General features: G+C 38.5%; 1 protein-coding gene across 13 annotated transcripts in view; it reads right to left on the reverse strand.

Annotated features, from left to right (window-relative positions):
* nAChRalpha4 (nicotinic acetylcholine receptor alpha4) overlaps positions 1 to 20016 on the reverse strand; it is a 946244-nt gene that overhangs the window by 117468 nt on the left and 808760 nt on the right. For 12 of the 13 annotated variants that reach the window (XR_011397945.1, XR_011397944.1, XM_070112964.1 and 9 more), the window contains 2 exons: positions 9946 to 10082; positions 9728 to 9871 (listed from right to left, as the gene is read on the reverse strand). Coding sequence is in view for 11 of the 13 variants with exons in the window: in XM_070112964.1 (XP_069969065.1) it covers positions 9728 to 9871; positions 9946 to 10082 (281 nt within the window). In the remaining 2 variants the exon portion in view is untranslated. Of the gene's footprint in view, positions 1 to 5416; positions 6514 to 9727; positions 9872 to 9945; positions 10083 to 20016 lie in introns of those variants that run through there. The other variant, XM_070112967.1, reaches the window with a different exon arrangement.

A 20016-nucleotide genomic window follows, 5' to 3' on the forward strand; every position in this document is an offset into this window, starting at 1 on the left:
ACCATGCCTTTATAAGAAGAATGTTGATAAAAAATACAACTTCATTGCTGTTTACGTTGACGATATTATCGTAGCATGTTCAAGCGAGACAGACCTTTTGGCGATAAAGAAGAAAATTGCTGAGAGCTTCAATATTGTAGATAAAGGAAGAGTTCAACATTTTCTTGTAATGGAAATTGAGCGTGTTGGCAGCATAGGTCCTATATCGGTTGGTCACTATCAATACGTTCAAAATTTGTTAAAGCAGTATGGCATGGAAAGAGTTTTTCATACAAGCACTTCATTCCGATTGTTCAGTTTGTATGGCAGCTATATGCTATAGTGGTCCCATATCGGCCGTTCCGACAAACGAGCAGCTTCTTTGTTAGAAAAGGACAGGTGCAAAATTTCAGATCGATAGCATAAAAACTGAGGGACTAGTTTGTATATATACAGACAGACGGACAGACAGACAGACGTATATATAATATTTGAAATATGTATATATTTTATAGGGTCTCCGACGTTTCCTTCTGGGTGTTACAAACTTCGTGGCAAACTTAATATACCCTGTTCGGGTATAATAATCAAAGCAAAAATTAGATCAATTACTCGTACACCCAAGGAGGAGGAAAGAAAGAAGAGGGGTTTAAGTAATCTAGGAGGCACAATGTACAAATGGTTGTTCTTGTCAATGGACGACGAAGACCGACAGGATATAATTAGTCATTTAGAAGTAATAGAGGCGAATACTCACAACGCAATAACAAATGTCAATAAAAAGATCATCATAAATGAGCATTTTATGGATTCAATTAACCTAATGAAAATAATAATAGAAAATGACAGGATTAAAATTTTAAAAGAATTAAATCGGATACAAAAGGCAAATTGAGAACTAACGAAATTGGTTCTGTACAACGATCAAATGAGCAAACTAAGGTATATTGAAAGGAAAATTTACGAAATTAAGGATAATATAGCTGCCGCTAAAAACCATTTGAATTATCCCGGAATGTTAACAAAAGAAGAAATAGATGGGTTCGATATTGATTTATATAAACTAAAATTAGCCAAAATAGGAGTTGTGGCAAAAAAACAGAAGCAATAATATTCGCTATACAAATCCCAAGAAGTTTTTTAAAGAAAATGAAAAATTAATTACGCCATTACCAAATAAACAAAACTTACAAATAAATAAAGAAGATGAATTAATTTTAATAATAAATAAAGAACACTATGTTTATAAGGAAAATACTGTATTTAAAAAACTAAAACTGAGCAAGAATTGTATCTTTTCTGATGATTGTGAATTTATGTATAATAATAGAACACTAATTCAAGAAATAATTGATAACACCTGAATAATAAAGAATGCACATAATGAAAGTCTCATTCAGACTTGTGAAGAAAGGGACTTCATACGCTGCACTGCACTACATCGCATGATCCGTCAATACGTGACTCAAACAGCAGAACATAGCAGCAAGCTCCAGTTGTCGATCTGATGCGAGAGGCAGTCTGATTTGCTAAAGAGAAGAACCCAGTTGTGTTTTTAGTTCAGTGTTTGTTCCTGAAGATCCACAGTTACCATTCACAAATATATAATTCGCGCGTAGTTGTCATCTGATTTTACCCCTTTTTACAGTGTATGAAGAGATTCTGACAAGACATTTTATCAGCAAGTTTGGTTGAGATAGCTTCAGTAGTTTGGAAAATATGTATATTTAACCATTTAGAGGGCGGGGTCAAGCATAGACCCAATAAATTTTAAACCTATATATTACTTACAGCGAAAATTATATTAAAACCATCCTCAAAATATATATATTGCAAAACGTCAACCAGAAGACCAAGGCCTAGACCAACTCTGCTCATATTCATCTTAAATCATCTGTATTATAATATAATTTCACTTTCGGCATTAAACTAAAGTAAGCCCAATATTATACCTTCAGTTAATTTTGTAATTTGTTAATGTACAATAAGATATCTTTTTACACATTAACCGAAAATCTTTTATTAGGTATATGGGAGATTGGTGTAGTATTCACCCAATTTTGCCTTTACTATATATAATATTATTAACAGTTTTGTTTCATTAAGGTACCTCACATAGCATCAAAAATATAACTATAAAGAGTAAAGTCAACAGGATGTTTGAAACTCCTTATATTAGTTACTTGGGGGCTAGGGCAAGTTTTCACCCGAATTTATCCATTAGGTTGGTTGAAAATTTTCTGCGCGAGAAATGAAAAAAATAGTATTTTTAGTACGAAATATAGTATTCAATACCATACACCCTTAACGTCAAGACACTTATTGCAATGATCCTCCAATAATTGTATGAAATATATGACTATAATGACTTTCCGGAAGCTCTGCAATATACCCGTCTACGGATATAATAGCTTCTTTATCTGACGAAAAACGCTTTCCACGAGGGAATTGGGTCAGGTTTCTGAAGAAGTAGTAGTCGCTGGGAGCCAAATCTGGTGAATACGTAGGATGCTCAAGCAATTCGTACTTTAATTCGTTGAATTTTGTCAATGCTAAAACACCTTTGTGAGCAGGTGCATTGTCTTAATGAAAAATTTTTTTTATGCTGCAGACCAAGTCTTTTCTCACCAATTTTTGCATCCAGGTGATCCAAATGCTGCAATAATATTTAAAATTGATTGGTTTACCTTTCAATCAACAAAATTCTATTTGCATCTCAAAAAACTGTTGTTATAACTTTCTTTGCTGATCCCCATATAAAATGTGAAGTACTCGTTCGTCTGAGATGCTTATGGCATTAGTAATTTCACACTTAGACAAACGTGGATCTTCACTAACAATATTATGAATCGGCTCAATAATTTCTGTCGCGTCGATCGTCTTCAAGCCTAGTATGATCACGTTTAAATTCACCAGCGTAAAATTCAACGGTGCGTTTTGAAGGGGAGGACTCCTTATAAACCTCTAACAATTGTTCATAAATTTCCGTTGCTTTTAGGCCTTTCAAAACAAAGAATCTAATCACTGCGGATATATTTCTATATTAAAAAAATACTCTGACACGTCAACTTCGAATAGCATGTAAACAAAGAATTAATTGGTAAAATGAGCTGTAACTTTGCATGTGTTCTCACGAAAGATGACCAAATTAAGAAAAAAATTGGATCTAGTAATGCTATTTCTTGGCGAGAGGAGAAACTTTTCAATCATCCTGTACGCTCACTCAATTTAATCAATATAACTTATATGTTATCCGATATATGAGGTATAAAGTCAACCGGAAGTTAGAAAATTTTTCCATTAGGTACATGGAGCCCAAGGGATAAATAATCCGATTCTATCCAATTTTAATACACAGGCATACTATTATCAGAAACTGATTCTCTCCAAATTTTTTTATCAATATATCTCACAGATTAAACGATATTTTCTATAAAACTTTCGCCATATGGACTGGGGTCCACATATTCAGTACCTAGGGGCTTGAATAGATCTAGTTCGATTTGGAGCATTTTCGAACTATAACATAAAAATATCAGAATAATTCTATCTAATCAATTTGGTTTAAATCAGTCCAGTAAGTCCCGAGATATGGGGTTTTACCTAAAAGTGGGCGTGTCACAACCATTGCCCCATTTTAACAGCGGCTCTCATAAAACCTCCCTGTACCATCTAGGGTATAAGACTTTATGTCTCGTTTTCACACTGTCGAAAGGAGTACTAAACTAATGTTATTTGGCCTTTGCAGCTAATGAGGTGAGCGGTCTCAAAAAATTGCCACGTGACCATACCCATCATGGGTATCCAACCTATTTGAAAAAAATAAAAAAAATTATTAGTCTAGTATGATGTTGCAATGCCTGGTTCTACGGAAAAGTTGAAAAAAAAAATGTTCACGAAATGGCTACTGTCTTTTTCGTGTAAATTTTCGATGTCAGGGTATACTGCATCTATTAAAAATTCTAAACTGTGGACTATTTCGCCTAGAGACTAATCCAATGTCATCTTGTTACAATTTCTGCTTAAATTTGGAGTAGGGAAAATAACTTCCCCTATTTATTTAGATATTTTAATGTTGAAAATCTGGCAACCACGCATAGCACGTATCATATGATTATTCCCCTTTACAACAACAACATTTTTCAGTTACGTACATCTTTGAACTTTGTAACAAAAATCTGTAATTCATGTTTTTAGTTTATTAAAAACTGTTGAAGTGATCGAACTCGGGACTTTTATTAATTCCGGCTAACTGTGCAAAGTAAGCATATTCAACATTTAAGATTCTGTCCGTGGCCTCTATATGTGCTTTTTGGCTCGTGGTGCATTCGTTTCATTTAATCTGTGAAGCTTAAGATTTTCGAATAGTGGAAGTTTAAAAGTTAAATGAGCAGGTTTTTAATCCAATAGAAAAGTTGCAGCAATTCCTGATGAAGCAACTGCTATCGCTCTTTTTCCTGATTGTCTTACCTTAGCAAGTATTAAATTTGAAAGGCGTTTCTTTCCAAAAAAAAAATTTTTTTGTTATTATTCCCGCTGACCATACCGTCAAAAACATATATTTGATTAGGGACTAAGTTTTGGCAAGTTATCATTAACATTTGCCTTCAAATTATTTGTGTTACAGTGCTGTGTCATTTGTAACATTGTTTTCTGTCCAAAATCACTTAGGCTTTTATCATTTAGTTGTAAAAGTTTTTTTGAAGTGAATACTTCTTTACCTGCATAAGAGTGATTTGTCAAGATAGATATCGCTTAATTCGGTCAGACGCGGTTACTTGTGCTTAATATTTTCACTACCGCTATCAACAAATTCTTAAGCTTTGGAGAGCATTTTGTCACAAATCTCTACTGAGGAGTGGAGTTTCACCAGAGACGTCCCCCGCATGTATTGTCTTATTCATGCTCCCAGGATCAGCCTTTAAGACCCTCAGACATTCCCTGATGTCATTAGTTTTATTGACAATTATATAATATTTCTACAGATGGATTATTCATTTACCTTCTCTGGTAGAAGCAGAGAACTTAAAACAACGAGAACGTGCAAATTGAATTTTGTATGATGCTCAATTGGTTGGCTGAAAAATTGAGATCAAGGAGTTCACCATTTTCTGTAGTATTTGCTGTTATTTAACAGAAATGAGAATTTATAACAACGTTCTCTGACAAATTACGTATCTCCCAACATAAAGAGAAAAATTAAATGAAATGAATGAGAAAACAAAAACTAAAAATGCCACTTCACATATGCATGATTATTTTTTGCTATATAAACGACTTTTATGATGAAAAATTGATAAAATATGATTTTTTTGCACAAATGCTACATTGATAAAATGTGAAAGATTATGCAAAAAATGATATTTTACTATTTTCATAATTTTCTAATATCAGTTGTAACAGAATTAATAATTTATGTATGTACATATGTACATCAATATGTTATATAAGGTTGTCAAATATCCGCTTTTTTGCTCTTCATTCAATGCAAATTCAAAGTGTTACAGTGATCGGATTTAGTTAAAATATGCGCCGTTGTGTTCGATGATCTGTTTCCATCTAGACGGCAACTTCAATATACCTTCCTCGTAGAAGCCCCCCTCCTTATTTGCGAAGAATTCGGACAGCCACTTTTCACAAGCCTCTTTTGAGTTCAACTTCACACCACCAAGGGCATTCGCCATGAACAGGAACAGGTGGTAATCACTTGGCGCTACGTCCGGGCTATATGGTGGATGCGATAAAACCTCCCATCCGATCTCCCGTAGCTTCTGACGAGTCGTCAACGAAGTGTGTGGTCTGGCGTTGTCCTGGTGGAACACTACACCCTTCCGGTTGGCCAATTCTGGACGCTTCTGGTCGATCGCCTGCTTCAAGCGGTCCAGTTGTTCGCAGTAGATGGTAGAATTAAGCGTCTGGCCATATGGGACACAGCAAAACCTTCCTGGCCGTCAATCCCGGCTTGACCACTGTTTGGGACGATTCACCGGCCTTCGACCACAACCGTTTTCGCTTGATATGGTCGTATGTGATCCATTTTTCGTCGCCAGTCACCATCCGCTTCAAGAATGGGGCGAGTTCTTTCCGTTTCAGCAGCATATCGCAGGCGTTGATTCGGTCCAGAAGGTTTTTTTGCATCAAATTATGCGGCACCCAAACATCAAACTTTTTTTTGTATCCAGCCTTCTGCAGATGGTTCAAAATGGTTTGGTGACTCCCATCTCCTGGGCGATGCCACGAGATGCCATATGCCGGTCTAACTCCATGTATTCCATGATTTGATCGGTATTTGTCGTCACAGGGCTTCCGCCGGCTGGCTTATCCATGGTGTCGTTTTCACCGGCTCCGAATCGTCGAAACCATTCCTCCGCGGTTCGAAGTGATAGAATACCATCCCCCAAAACACCATTAATCTCACGGAATGTTTCTCTAGCGGATTTGCCTTTAACGAAGGAAAACCTTAAAATAGCGCGAATTTCGGCGTTAGTGAACTCCATTTTTACACGTCTATAACTGTTGAACGCAATATCCAAACTAATTCAAAAAGACAAAAAAGCGGATATATAATAATATATTATCACTTATCAATAAATACATGTGCGCGCACTGCTCTATATGTAAGTATGTATGTACAAATATGCGTATGACATTGCAAAATAAGTAATGCATACGCAAATCTGCATACATTTAAGCGTACAAATGTAAGTACGTTAGCCAATAGGCAAAATACCAACGTTGTTGTACAAAAACAACAATTGTCTAAAATAGCATCAGCCCCAGAAATCAATTTTGCAGCCAAATTGACAAATCCTAAATTCGTAGTAAATCACACACCAACAACATTTTCATTCATGAACGCTGGTGCATAAGCAATAAGCTAAGTAGTTTCATGCATAAAAACATACGCCTTACACATCTCCCCGAGCATGCGTTTGCCTACAAGCGTCTTTTCGCGACGATGGCAAAAGCTAGAAATCATAAATTGAACATCTTTCTGATGTTCCTTCTAGAAGGAAAAAGTGACAACCCTGCAAACAGACAAAACAAGTAAGGAAGGGCTAAGTTCGGATGTAACCGAACATTTTATACTCTCGCAAAGTCAAATGGTATACTCGTTTGAGATTTCTTTGTGGATTGACTGATATTTTCGGTAGAATGTCAACTATAGGCACTAGGGTCCACATATTTAGTACTTAGGCGGTTCCTATAAAGTCATCTCATACCATCCCAGAGATAAAATTTAATGTCTCTGGCGTGTTTAGGGCTTGATTTATCGCGCTTTTAGTAGTTTTTAACAGTACCGTTATATTGGGAGTGGGCGGAGCTGCCACCCGATTTCAATTATTTTCAGTTTCGGTTTAGTGGATATGCACATTAAACCTATTAGGGGCGGGCCACGCCCACTTTAACAACAAATTTTAACTGCAGATGCCCCTCTCTATTGTGATCCTGTATACTAAATAAGAGTCTTGTATCTCGTTGTGGAGCTTAGTTATGGCAATTTATTTGTTTTTGAATAATGGCGTTTTGTGGGCGTGACAGTGGTCCGATTACGCCCATCTGCAATACCAACCGTCTCACGGTACCAAGAAACATGTCTACCAAGTTTCATATAGATATCTCAATTTTTACTCAAGTTAGAGCATGCACGGACGGACGGACAGACACTCACCCGGATTTCAACTCGTCTCTTCATCCTGATCATTTATATATATAATATATAACCCTATATCTAACTCGATTAGTTTAAGGTGATACAAACAACCGTTAGGTGAACAAAACTATTTTACTCTGTAGCAACAGGTTGCGAGAGTATAAAAATGACAAATGTGGCAACAAAGCTTGCGTCGATTTAAAATATTTCACAATTCTAAAATATTTTTCCGTGGCTCCCAAAAATCTTCGTCAATATGTATGCATGTTCATATAAAAGCATACATACCTACAATGATTTGTAGGCAAAGCTGTTAGAGCGGCAAGGGAAGCGATGACAATCGGCGAGCGTTCGTTTATTTTTCGGCACATCTCGGATTTTCTACCAACAACACAATGTTGTGACGCTTTGTCGTCGCGTCAGTCCTTCGACAGATTGACTCTTTGACATAAAAGCAAAGAACGTAAGCTTCGATCATTGGTTGACCGTGTCAACGGAGATTTCACATGAAGTAATGAGTGTTCATATCTACATACATATGATATTTGTAGATAAATTTACAAATATTTTTACACATGATATGAAAATGCCGACGGCAAAACACAATTCTGTACTTTTGTGACTCCATAATGGTGTCAAGTAAATGAATTATTTTAAGAAATATATCAAATTATGTTTAAATTACTATTAATAACTCACAATAAAGTGAAAATGAATTATAAAATAATTTAAAAATAATAGTTCAATGAAAGGAATATATTTCAAATGGCATATCAATATTCCCAGCTTTGCTTAAATATAATATTATATTCTCTTCAATATTCGTCGGTTGGTTATGTTAAGAGAGCGTATGTTTACAGATTCACCGCTGTGTTAAAAGCGAGAAATGTTATTTGTTTCTCGTGCATGTGAGGTGAACTCCTTGATAAAATCCTACAAATTGTTCGCTGTCGAACCTGCACCTTCTCTTCCATTTACTTTTTCTGGTAGAAGAGCACAAGACAGTGATCATGAAGAAAAAGAGAGGGAAAACGATAATTTACCACAAAGCGCGGTTGTCATGCCTCTTAAGGACGGTAGCGGTTTTGTTAAGAAACGTACCAAACCTTGTATTATTCGGTATAGAAGGTTTAACCCAGATTTGGCCAGAGTTGAGTATTTCCCCGAAATGGTAATACTTTACTATTCATGGCGGAATGAACAGCAAGATCTCATTGTAAACGATAATGAGCAGACTTGCATAACACATCGTATTCTAATTGAGGAAAATCAAAAAAAATATGCTGTTTTTGAGGAAAGAAAACTTGAAAATGTTCTAGAAAGACTTCATAAGTGAGTTAAGACCCTTCCAGAAATAAACCTAAATATAAATTTGCTGGACTTGCATTCTGAAGATTCAACAGATAATGGCACCGAATCTGATAATAATATTAGACGTATTAAACCAGAGAACTTAGAAGAACGATAAGGTGCAAATTGAATGGCGTAGTCAGTTTTATAAGCTTTCTTATTAATAATTTTATTAATTTATAAACAATTTTCATTAAATTCAGAGATTTTGGCAAAAACTGTAAATATGATGGAAAAAATATGTTATATTTTCCTTTATAATGGAATGAGGTTTGTGCTTCTATTTTCGTAGAAACTGAAGAAATTATCTATAATTAAGCTATTTAGTTTTAATTGTATCCTTATTTATCTTTATACGATCGCAAAAACAATGTATAAATACTGCACTCAAACTATATTCATACCATACTTTTGATTATTACGTTTTCGAAGTCAGCCTTTGTCAGATTTCTTTAATATTTAATTTATAACAATAGTGTTCTTTAGAGATATGAAAATGTTTGTATTGCCCAAGGGAAATAAGAGTTCCTATCTCTGAATGTCACAATCTCTTTCATAAGTCAAAACAGCTGACCTACGACTTTGGAGGATCTCTATAGTGATAAAGAATAGTTTGTAAGGTCTAAGTGACCTGATGCTTATGTTGTATGCAAGTTTCTTTTGCTCAATAGACTTGTTTAAATTTTCTAGGTCAATGCAGTAACATTTAAATTGTCGAGATTTTTATTCGTAATACATAATCACCTTGTTTCAATGTTGTATTTTGGTCTTTTTATAAATAAGAACTGTGGAAGTAAATTGACGAAAACCCTTTTCACCCATGGAGCCATTCGGTGAGTTTGTGGAGAACGAAAATGTACATTCAGAACGACGACAGTTACACAAATGCTGTAGATGAAAAATTAAAGTATATATAATTTTAGATATTTTATCGCTAAATTATAGCACTATATAGTACTTACCTAATTGATACTAATATCATTGCAAATATCAGATACTTTCCCAAAAGTGGTACAACAAGCGAAGTGGGAGGTATAATTTCGACTACTAAGAGGAAAAACACATGCAAGCTGATGAGTATAGAGATAGATAAGGTGACCTATAAGAAATAAAATATAACTTTGTATTAATATTTTCACTATAAACAAAACAATTATTCTTTCTTATATTGATATTTTTTAACAAATTATACTTACTAATGAGAAATATTACTTATATAATATGTTAACATTCGTGTTTCAAATGAACCTTACAATCTTATCTTATCTCGCATATTTACCATGATATTTCAAAGAAGCCAAACTAATTTATTTAATAATTTACTAAGTGACTCACACGTCTAACCGAATGCGTGCATTGCCAATTGAATAATTGGGTGCCCACTTTAATGGGAAGCACACAGCACCTATATAAGTTTTTTTGAGTCACTTACACTCGCGGTTAATGTTATAAGTGAAAATACATGATGTTTGTAATAGAAGATATGCGATTTATCTTTTACACAAAATATTGTTACACTTAATATAATATATTTATATATTGAAATAGTGAATCGGAACGGTGTGGAAGGGGTGGTCGAATGAAGTCCGAAGCGATGTCGATCAATGTTTTTAAGCCAAAGGGAATTATAATACAAGAAAAAGAAGAAAGACTTGTAGAATTAAATTGCGCTGTCGAATTGTATATAGCGAATGAGTGTAGAAGCGATGATCCAATCCTTTTTGTTGGTTGGTGGTGTGAGGCGTCCTCGTGTGTGGTGATATTCAGCGTGTGGTGACATCCTGTATGGGGTTCTCAGGAGTGGTGTGTATTATTAGGGTGTGCCAGTAATGTGCTCATTTAACCATCCTGGGCCTCTAGGCGAATATTTTGCCTAGTATTACACATATGGACTGTATTATGCATTTCAGCGTGCTGTTGATGGAGTAGCCGAGGGTGCGAAGCTGTAAGAAACACTTTTGGTTTTAATCGATTTATATTTTGGTATAGACTTGAGATACGCAACTATATTCTGACAATTTTTTGGTTTTATAGTTGGCAATACAATAGGTAGTGATTGTATTTACGATTTTTCCTTTTATCGATTTTTATGCGGATTGTTTCTGTATTGTCAGCAATTATTTGCAATCTCTTTATTATCGGCTTATGAGGATGGCGACTCCGCCTGGCTCAGATATGGCCAGAATGAATGCTCCTTTGAAAACATTTGAAGAGGGATCTTGCGAGTGTGAGATTTATGATTTTCACCCATTTTTTTGAAGTGAGATTTACAACTTTTACAAGTGTTTCCCATAAAATACCCGTTTGATGAGCGCTTAGATAGTTGCGATAAGTGCGACCTGTGCTTTTTGTAAGTCTGGGTGCGTCACTGTATCACATTGTAAGTATGGTGATCCCTTAACTTTATTTTTGAAGTTTTATACGTTATGAAAATGTTGACAACTATGAGGTACTCTGGTAAGAGAGGTGTTGATTTTTCGACTTTATTATCACAATTTTGTTATATGTTATGTTAAGTGCGATTTTGGCAAGTAGTAGCGCGCCACATAACTCAAGATTTTTGAAGCAGGATTTTGGTATCATTATTGGCAAGAGCCATCCTGCGGGGTCGAAAAGTAATATGTATTTATGTTTTTAAACCTGATTTTGTCAGAAGGGACTCTGACTTGGTTTTTTCTGCCAATTCGTGGAGTGTTGGAACATTGGGAATTTAGTGGTAGTCGTATGACGTACCGGCCATTATTTGATCGAGTAGTTGTGGCTTTGTGGAAGTCTTCACAATACTGATCTTTTGGGGTTGTAATTGATATGAGGGGGAGTTCTTCTAACTCCAAAAATTTTTTCAATTGTGAATTGAGGTATTCGTTTGAGATTTCCTCAACTTGAGTTGTCATTGTGGTAACTGGTTCCGTAACTAGTACACTTAGGATCCAACCGAAAATAGTATTTTGTGCCAATAGTGTGTTTGAAATTTTCCCAACATCCTCTAGTATTATCTGAGGTATGAGATCGCTGCCTAATAGAATGTCTATTTGAGCGGGAGTGTTGCAGTTGGGATCTGCTAGCTTCAGGTGTGAAACCTTTTGCCAATGCTTTCTATTTGTATGATAGCTTGGAAGCATATTTGTTAGCTGCGGTAAGACTATAGCTTCGTTTTAATTCTTTTATCCGCTTGGGGAGAAATTAGGGTAAAGGGGCAGATTTGATTAGAATTTTGAACTTTATTTTCAGTTCTCCTTAAACAGTTCTCCTCGGTATTCGATGGAGACGACTGCTGTGGGTTGTAGTACTCTACTTTGGTTTTCGCTGTGTAGCGTTTGAGTTTTTAATGCTTTTGAGCAGCATGGTGCTTCTTGGCAATTTTCGGGATTTCGGGAGTTGTTGTTACCACTAAACCTTTGGTTCTTTTTGTATAAACGCTTCTTTGGGGTGATAAGAGAAATTTGCTGTAATGAAGCATTGAGTGGTGTCTTTTGTGACAATATAAGCAATCGAATTTGCAGTTGCAATTTTTATATGTATGCGCATGTGACAAACAATTTGTTCGCATGACGTATGATTGTTCTGTTCGGATGTGAACGATTGCGTACAAAGCTTCTGTTTAATTTGTTTTTGCTACTAGCTTGGGGTCTATTGAAGCATCTTTTTAGGTCGTGTTGAACAATTTTTGTTTTAATTAGTTTTTTATCTACCCTTTCAGCGATTTCATACTGGATAGTTAGAAAATCTTTTATTTGTTGCCACGTTGGACATTTATTTCGTGATAAGAGCGATTGCTCCCACAAAAGTAACGATTTTTCTGGTAATGCTGCGGTGCATATATTTACCAGAATAGGGTCCCAGCTGTCTGTGGGAATGTTTTGTGTCGTTAGAACCGACAAACAATTGGAAACAGTGGATTGTAGTCTAACAAATTCTTGTTTCTTTTTGAATTTTAGGCAAGTTTTCTAGTGTCATTACTTGTTTATCGACCAATATTCTTTCATTTTCATATCGTGCTTTTAGAGCTTCCCAAGCCTAGTTGAAATTGTCGTCATTAAGTGCGAACTATTGCGCCTGCTTGACCTTTAGTTTTGTATCGGAGGTGATAAAATTTTTGCGCTTTTGATAATTTTGGATGTTTGATGTAAAAGGCTGTAAACATGTTCCGGAAGGACGGTCATTGTTCATAACCTCCATGAAATGTTTCTGTGTCACATGCGGGCACCTCGAGGTGGATGCCTGAACTTGCCTCTTGATTTTGTACTTGTGGCAGCTCTACTCTCGGATGTGGAGTAGGTGCAATAGATTTTATTATCTTTAACTGATCGGAGATCATAGCTTTTGTAGCTTCGTACTAAGCAGTTTTCATAATTGGCGAGAGCCGAGGTTTTAAAATTTTGTGGTAGATCTGATTACTCAGTTCCTACTATGGCATCATGAGCCGCTTGGAGACGAGTCCAAAAATTGTTAAGATTTTGCATTTTTATTTTTAATAACGATTCGGAGTTGTCTTGAATCGGTGAAGATGAAAACCTAGTGCAGTATCTAATTAACCTGTCACTTTCTGAAATAAACATAGCAACCTGTTTTGAGCGTGAAGCTCCAGGTGTATGTTGTTTATTATCAACATTTATCATTTTATTTATATGTTTAAATAAGTGTCAAAAGGAATTAAAATTTTCTCAGTGTATACTGATTTGAATAAAGCAATAAAGTTTATTACTTTTATCGGTAAATAAGTATTTGTTATTAATATTATATTGGTAAAACGTTTATTAATATGGACTTATTTGTACGTAGTTAGGTTCTTTTGCAATTGAGAGCTCGTTGAAGAGATCAATGCGCTTTGTACATAAGTATGCACGAATTGTTGTGCGTATGTATGTGCTTATTTTTTTTTTATGCAATTGAGAGCTCGTTGAAGAGATCAATGCGCTTTTTTTGTATGCAATCCTGCTTGTTTTGGTTGCCAAAGAACAAGGGGTATTGCCGGATAATTGCCTATGAGGACTTTGAATATATGCAAAATTGTGTATATTATGTAACATATGTATGTAAGTATGTTGTTGGAAAAAATGTTTTCATTTTAATTTTTAATAAATTCGTTTACCATATATATATTTGTTTTATCGCCGTTTGATAATATTCGAAATTTATGATAATTGTTTTTTTTTTGAAATGGATATTAAATAACTTTATTAGGTCCCAAAGTAGGGTATAAAGTTACAGAAATATTAATTATAGCGTTATTTCGATATGCATATATGTATGTTTGTTTGTTGTGTTTTTATTTGTTTTTCTGTCTTGTTTAAGGTTTGCTATTTTGCCTTTGCTTACTTATTATATGCTATCCTGCTTATTGCTTTATTAAACACAAGGGGTATTGCTAGAGAAATTTGCAAGTATATACTTGAATTTGATTTTGCCTTTTGTTTCTTGATGGTGTATTTGAATACACGAAGCTAAGCATAAATAGGCATTGAATTATTGTTGTTGTTAATAATACATCTATATGTTGGTATATATATATTTCGTTCGTATATATACAAATTTTAAAAAAAATTATACAAAATTCGCTCCACACAATTAACCGGAATTTTTAAAAAGCTAACGATGACTCATATTTCATAGCATATCCTTTTGGAAATGAAACCGCTTCTAGTCGCCTTGTTACAGAAGCGACAAACTTTTGACTAAATTCTTGTGGTATTGCGTTCCAAGCCTCCAAAATAGCCGTTTTGAGCTCAGCAGTATTGGAATAATGTCTTTGGTACACCAGGTGTACAGGTGTATCCAGTACAAGAGGGCAATTGTATATTGATCAAGTACGAGCAATTTCCGATTTTTGCTTCGGACCGTTGTCTTGGTAAAATATAAAACTGTCTTTAATTCCTAATGTGGCACATGAATGTTGTACATTTTCCTTTAATATGTCAACATATTGCAAACGATCCATAATACCTTGCATTAAATGGAGGTTGCCCGTCCTTTAGCCGATATACATCTCCAAACCATTAAAGATCCACCTTTGTGCTTAAGAGTTGCCCTAGTGCATTTAAGCGTTTCTATTTTTTTCGGATATGTACGGCTTTTTTACAAGTGCTCTACCATGCAAATCGAAGCTTTTAAGGATCCTCATAAGCAGGAGAAGCAAATAACATTTCTCGCTTTTATAACAGCGGTGAATCTGTACACATACGCTTTCTTAATACACCCAAACGGGTGTACAAACAACTTATGTATGTAGTGTAACGAAGCAGAGGATCGACTCACTGCGAGACAATCACTCCTTACCGCCGGAAACGTTGTCCGCCTTTCCGCGCTCCCGTTGAATAGCTTGTATACTACTCTGTAGCGCTCTGGGTGTGCTAAGCGTCCCAGGATGACTTACGTTCCGTGTCCTGCTGCGATGATGGCCTCGACAGCGACTCCACCGCTGCGTGAGTTGACGCTCGTGGGTGCTACGATGACGACGCCCAGATGTTTCTGCAAGCGCTCGTGTAGGCTTATCCCGATTCCACCGCCGCTCGCGTCTAGCCGTGAAAAAAGATACTCCCGGATCACAAGAGACTGTGCTGGCGACCGAAGGTTAAGGGTTGAGTCGGTCAGAGGATCGACTCACTACCGAGCTCACCCTTAACGTACGGCGGTCACAACTCAGGACACTACAACTAGCCAGAGGATCGACTCATTGCTAAAGGTAGCGTCAAGCGTTGTGCTCGCTGCTACAGTCCTGTGCTGACTGCCTGAGGATCGGTCTGCTTGCTTTTCACCAAGCCCTGTGTTGCTTGCTCGCCCGTTCGCAACATGTTGCTTTAGGATGGCGTGTGTTGTTAGAAGTGGCGTGATTTTCCCGTTGCAGCCCAATACTCGTTGTGTTGCTTGCGTGGCGTAATTTAACTGTTGTGTCGCAACATGTTGCTTTAGGATAGCGTGTGTTGCTAGAAGTGGCGTGATTTTCCCATTGCAGCCCAATACTTGTTGCGTTGATTTTATTTAACAGGGTGCGTCTTCATGTGTTGTGTGGGCTAAATTCCATCTGGACATTTAGTTCTCCCACTCCACCCCCACTTCGGTGAGTTTTGCATCAGATTAGATGCAAAATTTAATCTAAGTTACAATATTTCTTAAATTAAAGTCTTAAATTATATTACACATTTTCTTGGTTATATATACTTATTTTTTTTTTTTTGGCTTTAACCTTCTTTTAATTCTTGTATAATTTTCACTTTTCTAATACAATTATCTTTCTCCAATTTCATAGACTTATGAACTAGTTTTTTTTCTTTTTACTTTAAGTATAGACTCTAAAATTTTTTTTTTTTAATTCAATTAATTTAAGCTATAAATTTGTAATTTTCCTGGTCTTTAGTCGGGTTTTGCAGCTGTTTCCATAGTTGTTGGCTTCCTCCGAATGTGTACTCCCCACCGATACATGACCACTTGATATCTGGTGGTACTCCGCGGGTGGTTGTGATAAAGTTGGTGATTTTGTTGTGTGGTGCCAGAACTACACGCTGTCCGAAGATGTCGATGTTTCGGATCCAGCGGTGAATGCGGCGGAAATTTTCTTCTCGTCCCCCTGGTCGGTTCAACTGCCAGACAACAAAGGGCTGAGTATGGTGCCTTTCGCTCCAAATTCGGTCTCCAGGCGCTTCGCCCAGGCGGCGATCACGGTGTCTGTTAGCCAGGATCGATCTTCCAGGGAGAGTAAGTCCGCTCGGTACAGGGAGACTCAACCTTGTCCCGGTGGGAAGGTCAGTTCCACCCTATCTCTCTCTGGTTCGGTATTCTCTTGGTCTGAGGAGAGTTCGATCACCAGTGATTGTCGTGGTACCGTGGCATCGTCTGAGCTAGACGTATCGTTACTAGTCTTGCTGCTGTCGTTTGATGTCCTTCTACTCGTCGGACTCCTGTGGGTTTCTTCGTGATTTGGTTCACTTATTTCCTGAACAACCACTCGAACGACGATGCATGGCGTCGTGGCTACGTGGGCCGCGGTAGTGCGTCTCATGGCGGCTTGTGTTGTTCGTGCTTCAATTTCACTTGTAGTGGGTTTGTGGTCGGTTAGTTATGTAGTGGTGTTGACGGCCTTGGATACGTTGGTGGTGCTAGCGTTGGCTTCGAATGTCGCTATCGCGACATGTATCAGTTTTAGGTGTCGCGACGCCGCGTAAATAGCGTCTGCACGCGCTGAGCAAGCACTTCTAGTGCCTGTGGTGCTGGCTGCTTCCAGTGCCTGTGTCCTGGGGAGCTTTACCTTCTCCTCCTCCATCCGTTCACGGAACCGCTTCAAACTATTTTCCCACTTCTCGTCGTTATTCATATATTTTATTTTATTTTCACTTTCTTTTAAAACGTCCGGTACGTCTTGCCTTGCTGACAGCTCGCGGTTGAATGAATGTGACTGTCTCGGTTGGTCACCAAATTTGCTCATTTAAATAATTTTCTATTGCTAAATTTTTTTTTTTGTTTTTTAAACTGTTACGGCCGTGTGGTACGGTTTCAATTCGCTGATGTTCACCGTTTTCTCCTTTCCGCCGTCAATTTTTCGAAGTTCTACGATCACTGGTGAGGAATACCTGAGAATTTGATAAGGGCCATCGTACTTCGGGGCTAACTTTGCGGCAAAGCCCTCAGTGGCTTTAGAGAGGTGATGTTCTTTCGCGAGAACTAGTTCTCCGATCGCGGGGGTCCATTTTCTGCGCCTCAGGTAATAATGAGGGGCTTGCTCCGTTATCGCCCTCTCCATATTTTGCCGAACAATTTTGAAGGCCTCCTGCATCCTATTGGACTTTTCCTCAGCCGTCGTGGATGTCATGCCTGTGCCGATATTATCTTCGTCGAAAAGTGCCTTTGGCAGTCGCGGCTCTCGTCCTTGTACGAGGAATGCCGGGCTATATCCCGTGGATGCCGAAATGCTGGTATTCACTGCGAGCTCGATCTCTGGGAGAAAATCATCCCATCGCTGGTGTCGGATTGGCTCGTTCCGTGGGATTCTCTTGAGGGGTGTAAGGTGGGGTGAATTGCTGGCGTACCCCTAGTTCCTTAAGGTAGTGTTGCCACAGCGTACTAGTAAATTGCACGCCGTTGTCCGAAATAAGAATTTTCGGGACGCCAAATCTTGCGAGGATTCGTTCTCTAAATGCGCGACGAAGTCCTTCTGCTGTAGCGCGCCTCATGGGGACTAATTCTACCCACTTGCTGAAGCGGTCGAAGAATACTAGTAACATAGTATTACCATGCGTGGATCGCGGTAAGGGTCCAATGAAGTCTGGCGGAACATCCCTGGCCAGTAATATCGGTTAGCCACTCAGGCTACTGTCCGGCGTCTATCCATATGTCCGGCGCTAGGTATATCATGGATCTCTTGCAGGACTCTTAGGCGGAGGGGTTTAGGCACACATAGCTTCTAGGGTACAGCCTCGTCATCCTGTGATCGACAAGGAATAGGGCGATAGAGTTGGCCATCCTCTGCTCGTTTTAGCCACCAGTTGCATTATGGCGCCACCGTCGTCGCTTGTCGTATGGTCTCTAGCGGCTGACGGGACAGTGCGTCCGCTACTAGATTGAGTTTTCCTTTGCGATATTCCATGTCGAAAGTATGTTGTTGTAATTCTAAAGCCCATCGTGCTATACGAAGGAAGGGCTTTCTATGGAATTCAGCCACTTCAGCGACATGTGATCCGTTATCACCTTGAATTTATATTCCTCTAGGTAGAGTCTCATTTTACGGATTCCCCAAACTATGGCGAGGCACTCCTTTTCGGTTGCCGAATAGTTGGTCTCCGCCTTATTCAATTTGCGGCTAGCGTAAGCTATTACGCGTTCACCTCCTTTCAGCTTCTGTGTCAGCACTGCACCAAGGCCGATGTTACAAGCGTCCGTCTGCAAGGTAAATGTCTGGCGGAAATCCGGACATGCGAGGACAGGAGCCTCTGTTAGCTTACACTTGATGCTTTCAAACGCTTCTTGTTGTTCAGCTCCCCATTTCCAGTATCTCCCTTTCTTTAATAAAGCGGTGAGCGACTTGCTCATCGTCGCGAAGTCGGGTATAAAGCGGCGATACCAGGAGGCTATCCCAAGATATTGGGGTACTTCTTTTACGTTAATTGGCGGCTTCAGCTCCTGGATTGCTGCTACTTTCTCGGGGTCGGTGTGGATGCCTTTGTCACTGATCACGTGACCTAAATACCGAAGTTCCTTCTTAAAAAACTCGCATTTCTCAGGATTGATTCGAAGGTTGGCCTGCTGTAGTCTCTGCAGTACCTTTCGTAGATTCTGTATATCGAGGAACATATAGAAGCAGAACATGTAGAGCCTATCACGATTATGTAGGCGAAGGCGTGTGGTTCCATCTCAGGGCCTATGACCTTGTCGAGTACCCTCTGGATCGTCGCAGGTGCCGAATGTAAGCCGAATGGCATGACGCGCCATTGGAATAGGCCACGCCCAGGTAAGGTGAAGGCTGTGTATGTGCAGCTGCCTTGCTCTGCCAGTAGCCGTTCTTGAGGTTTAGACTACTAATATACCTTGCTCGTCGGAACTATTGGACAAGTTGTGTTGTATCCTAGGTAAGGGTACTGATCGGCCGTTGAGTTGCCGATAATCCACGCATAAACGCCACTTACCATTTTTCTTCCGGGCCAATACAATCGCCGCGCTGTGTGGGCTGTGAGACGGTTCGATGCATCCCTTCGATAGCAGCTCATCGATTTCATTGTTGATAATCGCTTGCATCGCTGGATGTCGTGGGAAATATCGTTGCTCGATGACGGCCTCCGCCGATTCTCCGCCAAGCTTGATTAAGGCGTATAACCGGCCGCGTTCCTGACGCATAATTACTGGCGGGCCGGTGCTGAGTTCTGTGGGTCCGCCGCGCCTTTCCCCTGGCGGAACCCTCGGCCGTTTCCCTGTCGTTGGCCGCAACATTCTGTGGTTAGCACACCCGCTCGACCACACTCCCAGCAAAATATCTTTCTGGAATTACGGCACCTCCCAGCGTAGTGTCCTTCCTGGCCACATCTCCTGCATGTGTTTCCAGGCATAAA

Source organism: Bactrocera oleae, chromosome 2, assembly GCF_042242935.1.
Source record: "Bactrocera oleae isolate idBacOlea1 chromosome 2, idBacOlea1, whole genome shotgun sequence".
Classification (NCBI taxonomy): Eukaryota; Metazoa; Arthropoda; class Insecta; order Diptera; family Tephritidae; genus Bactrocera; species Bactrocera oleae.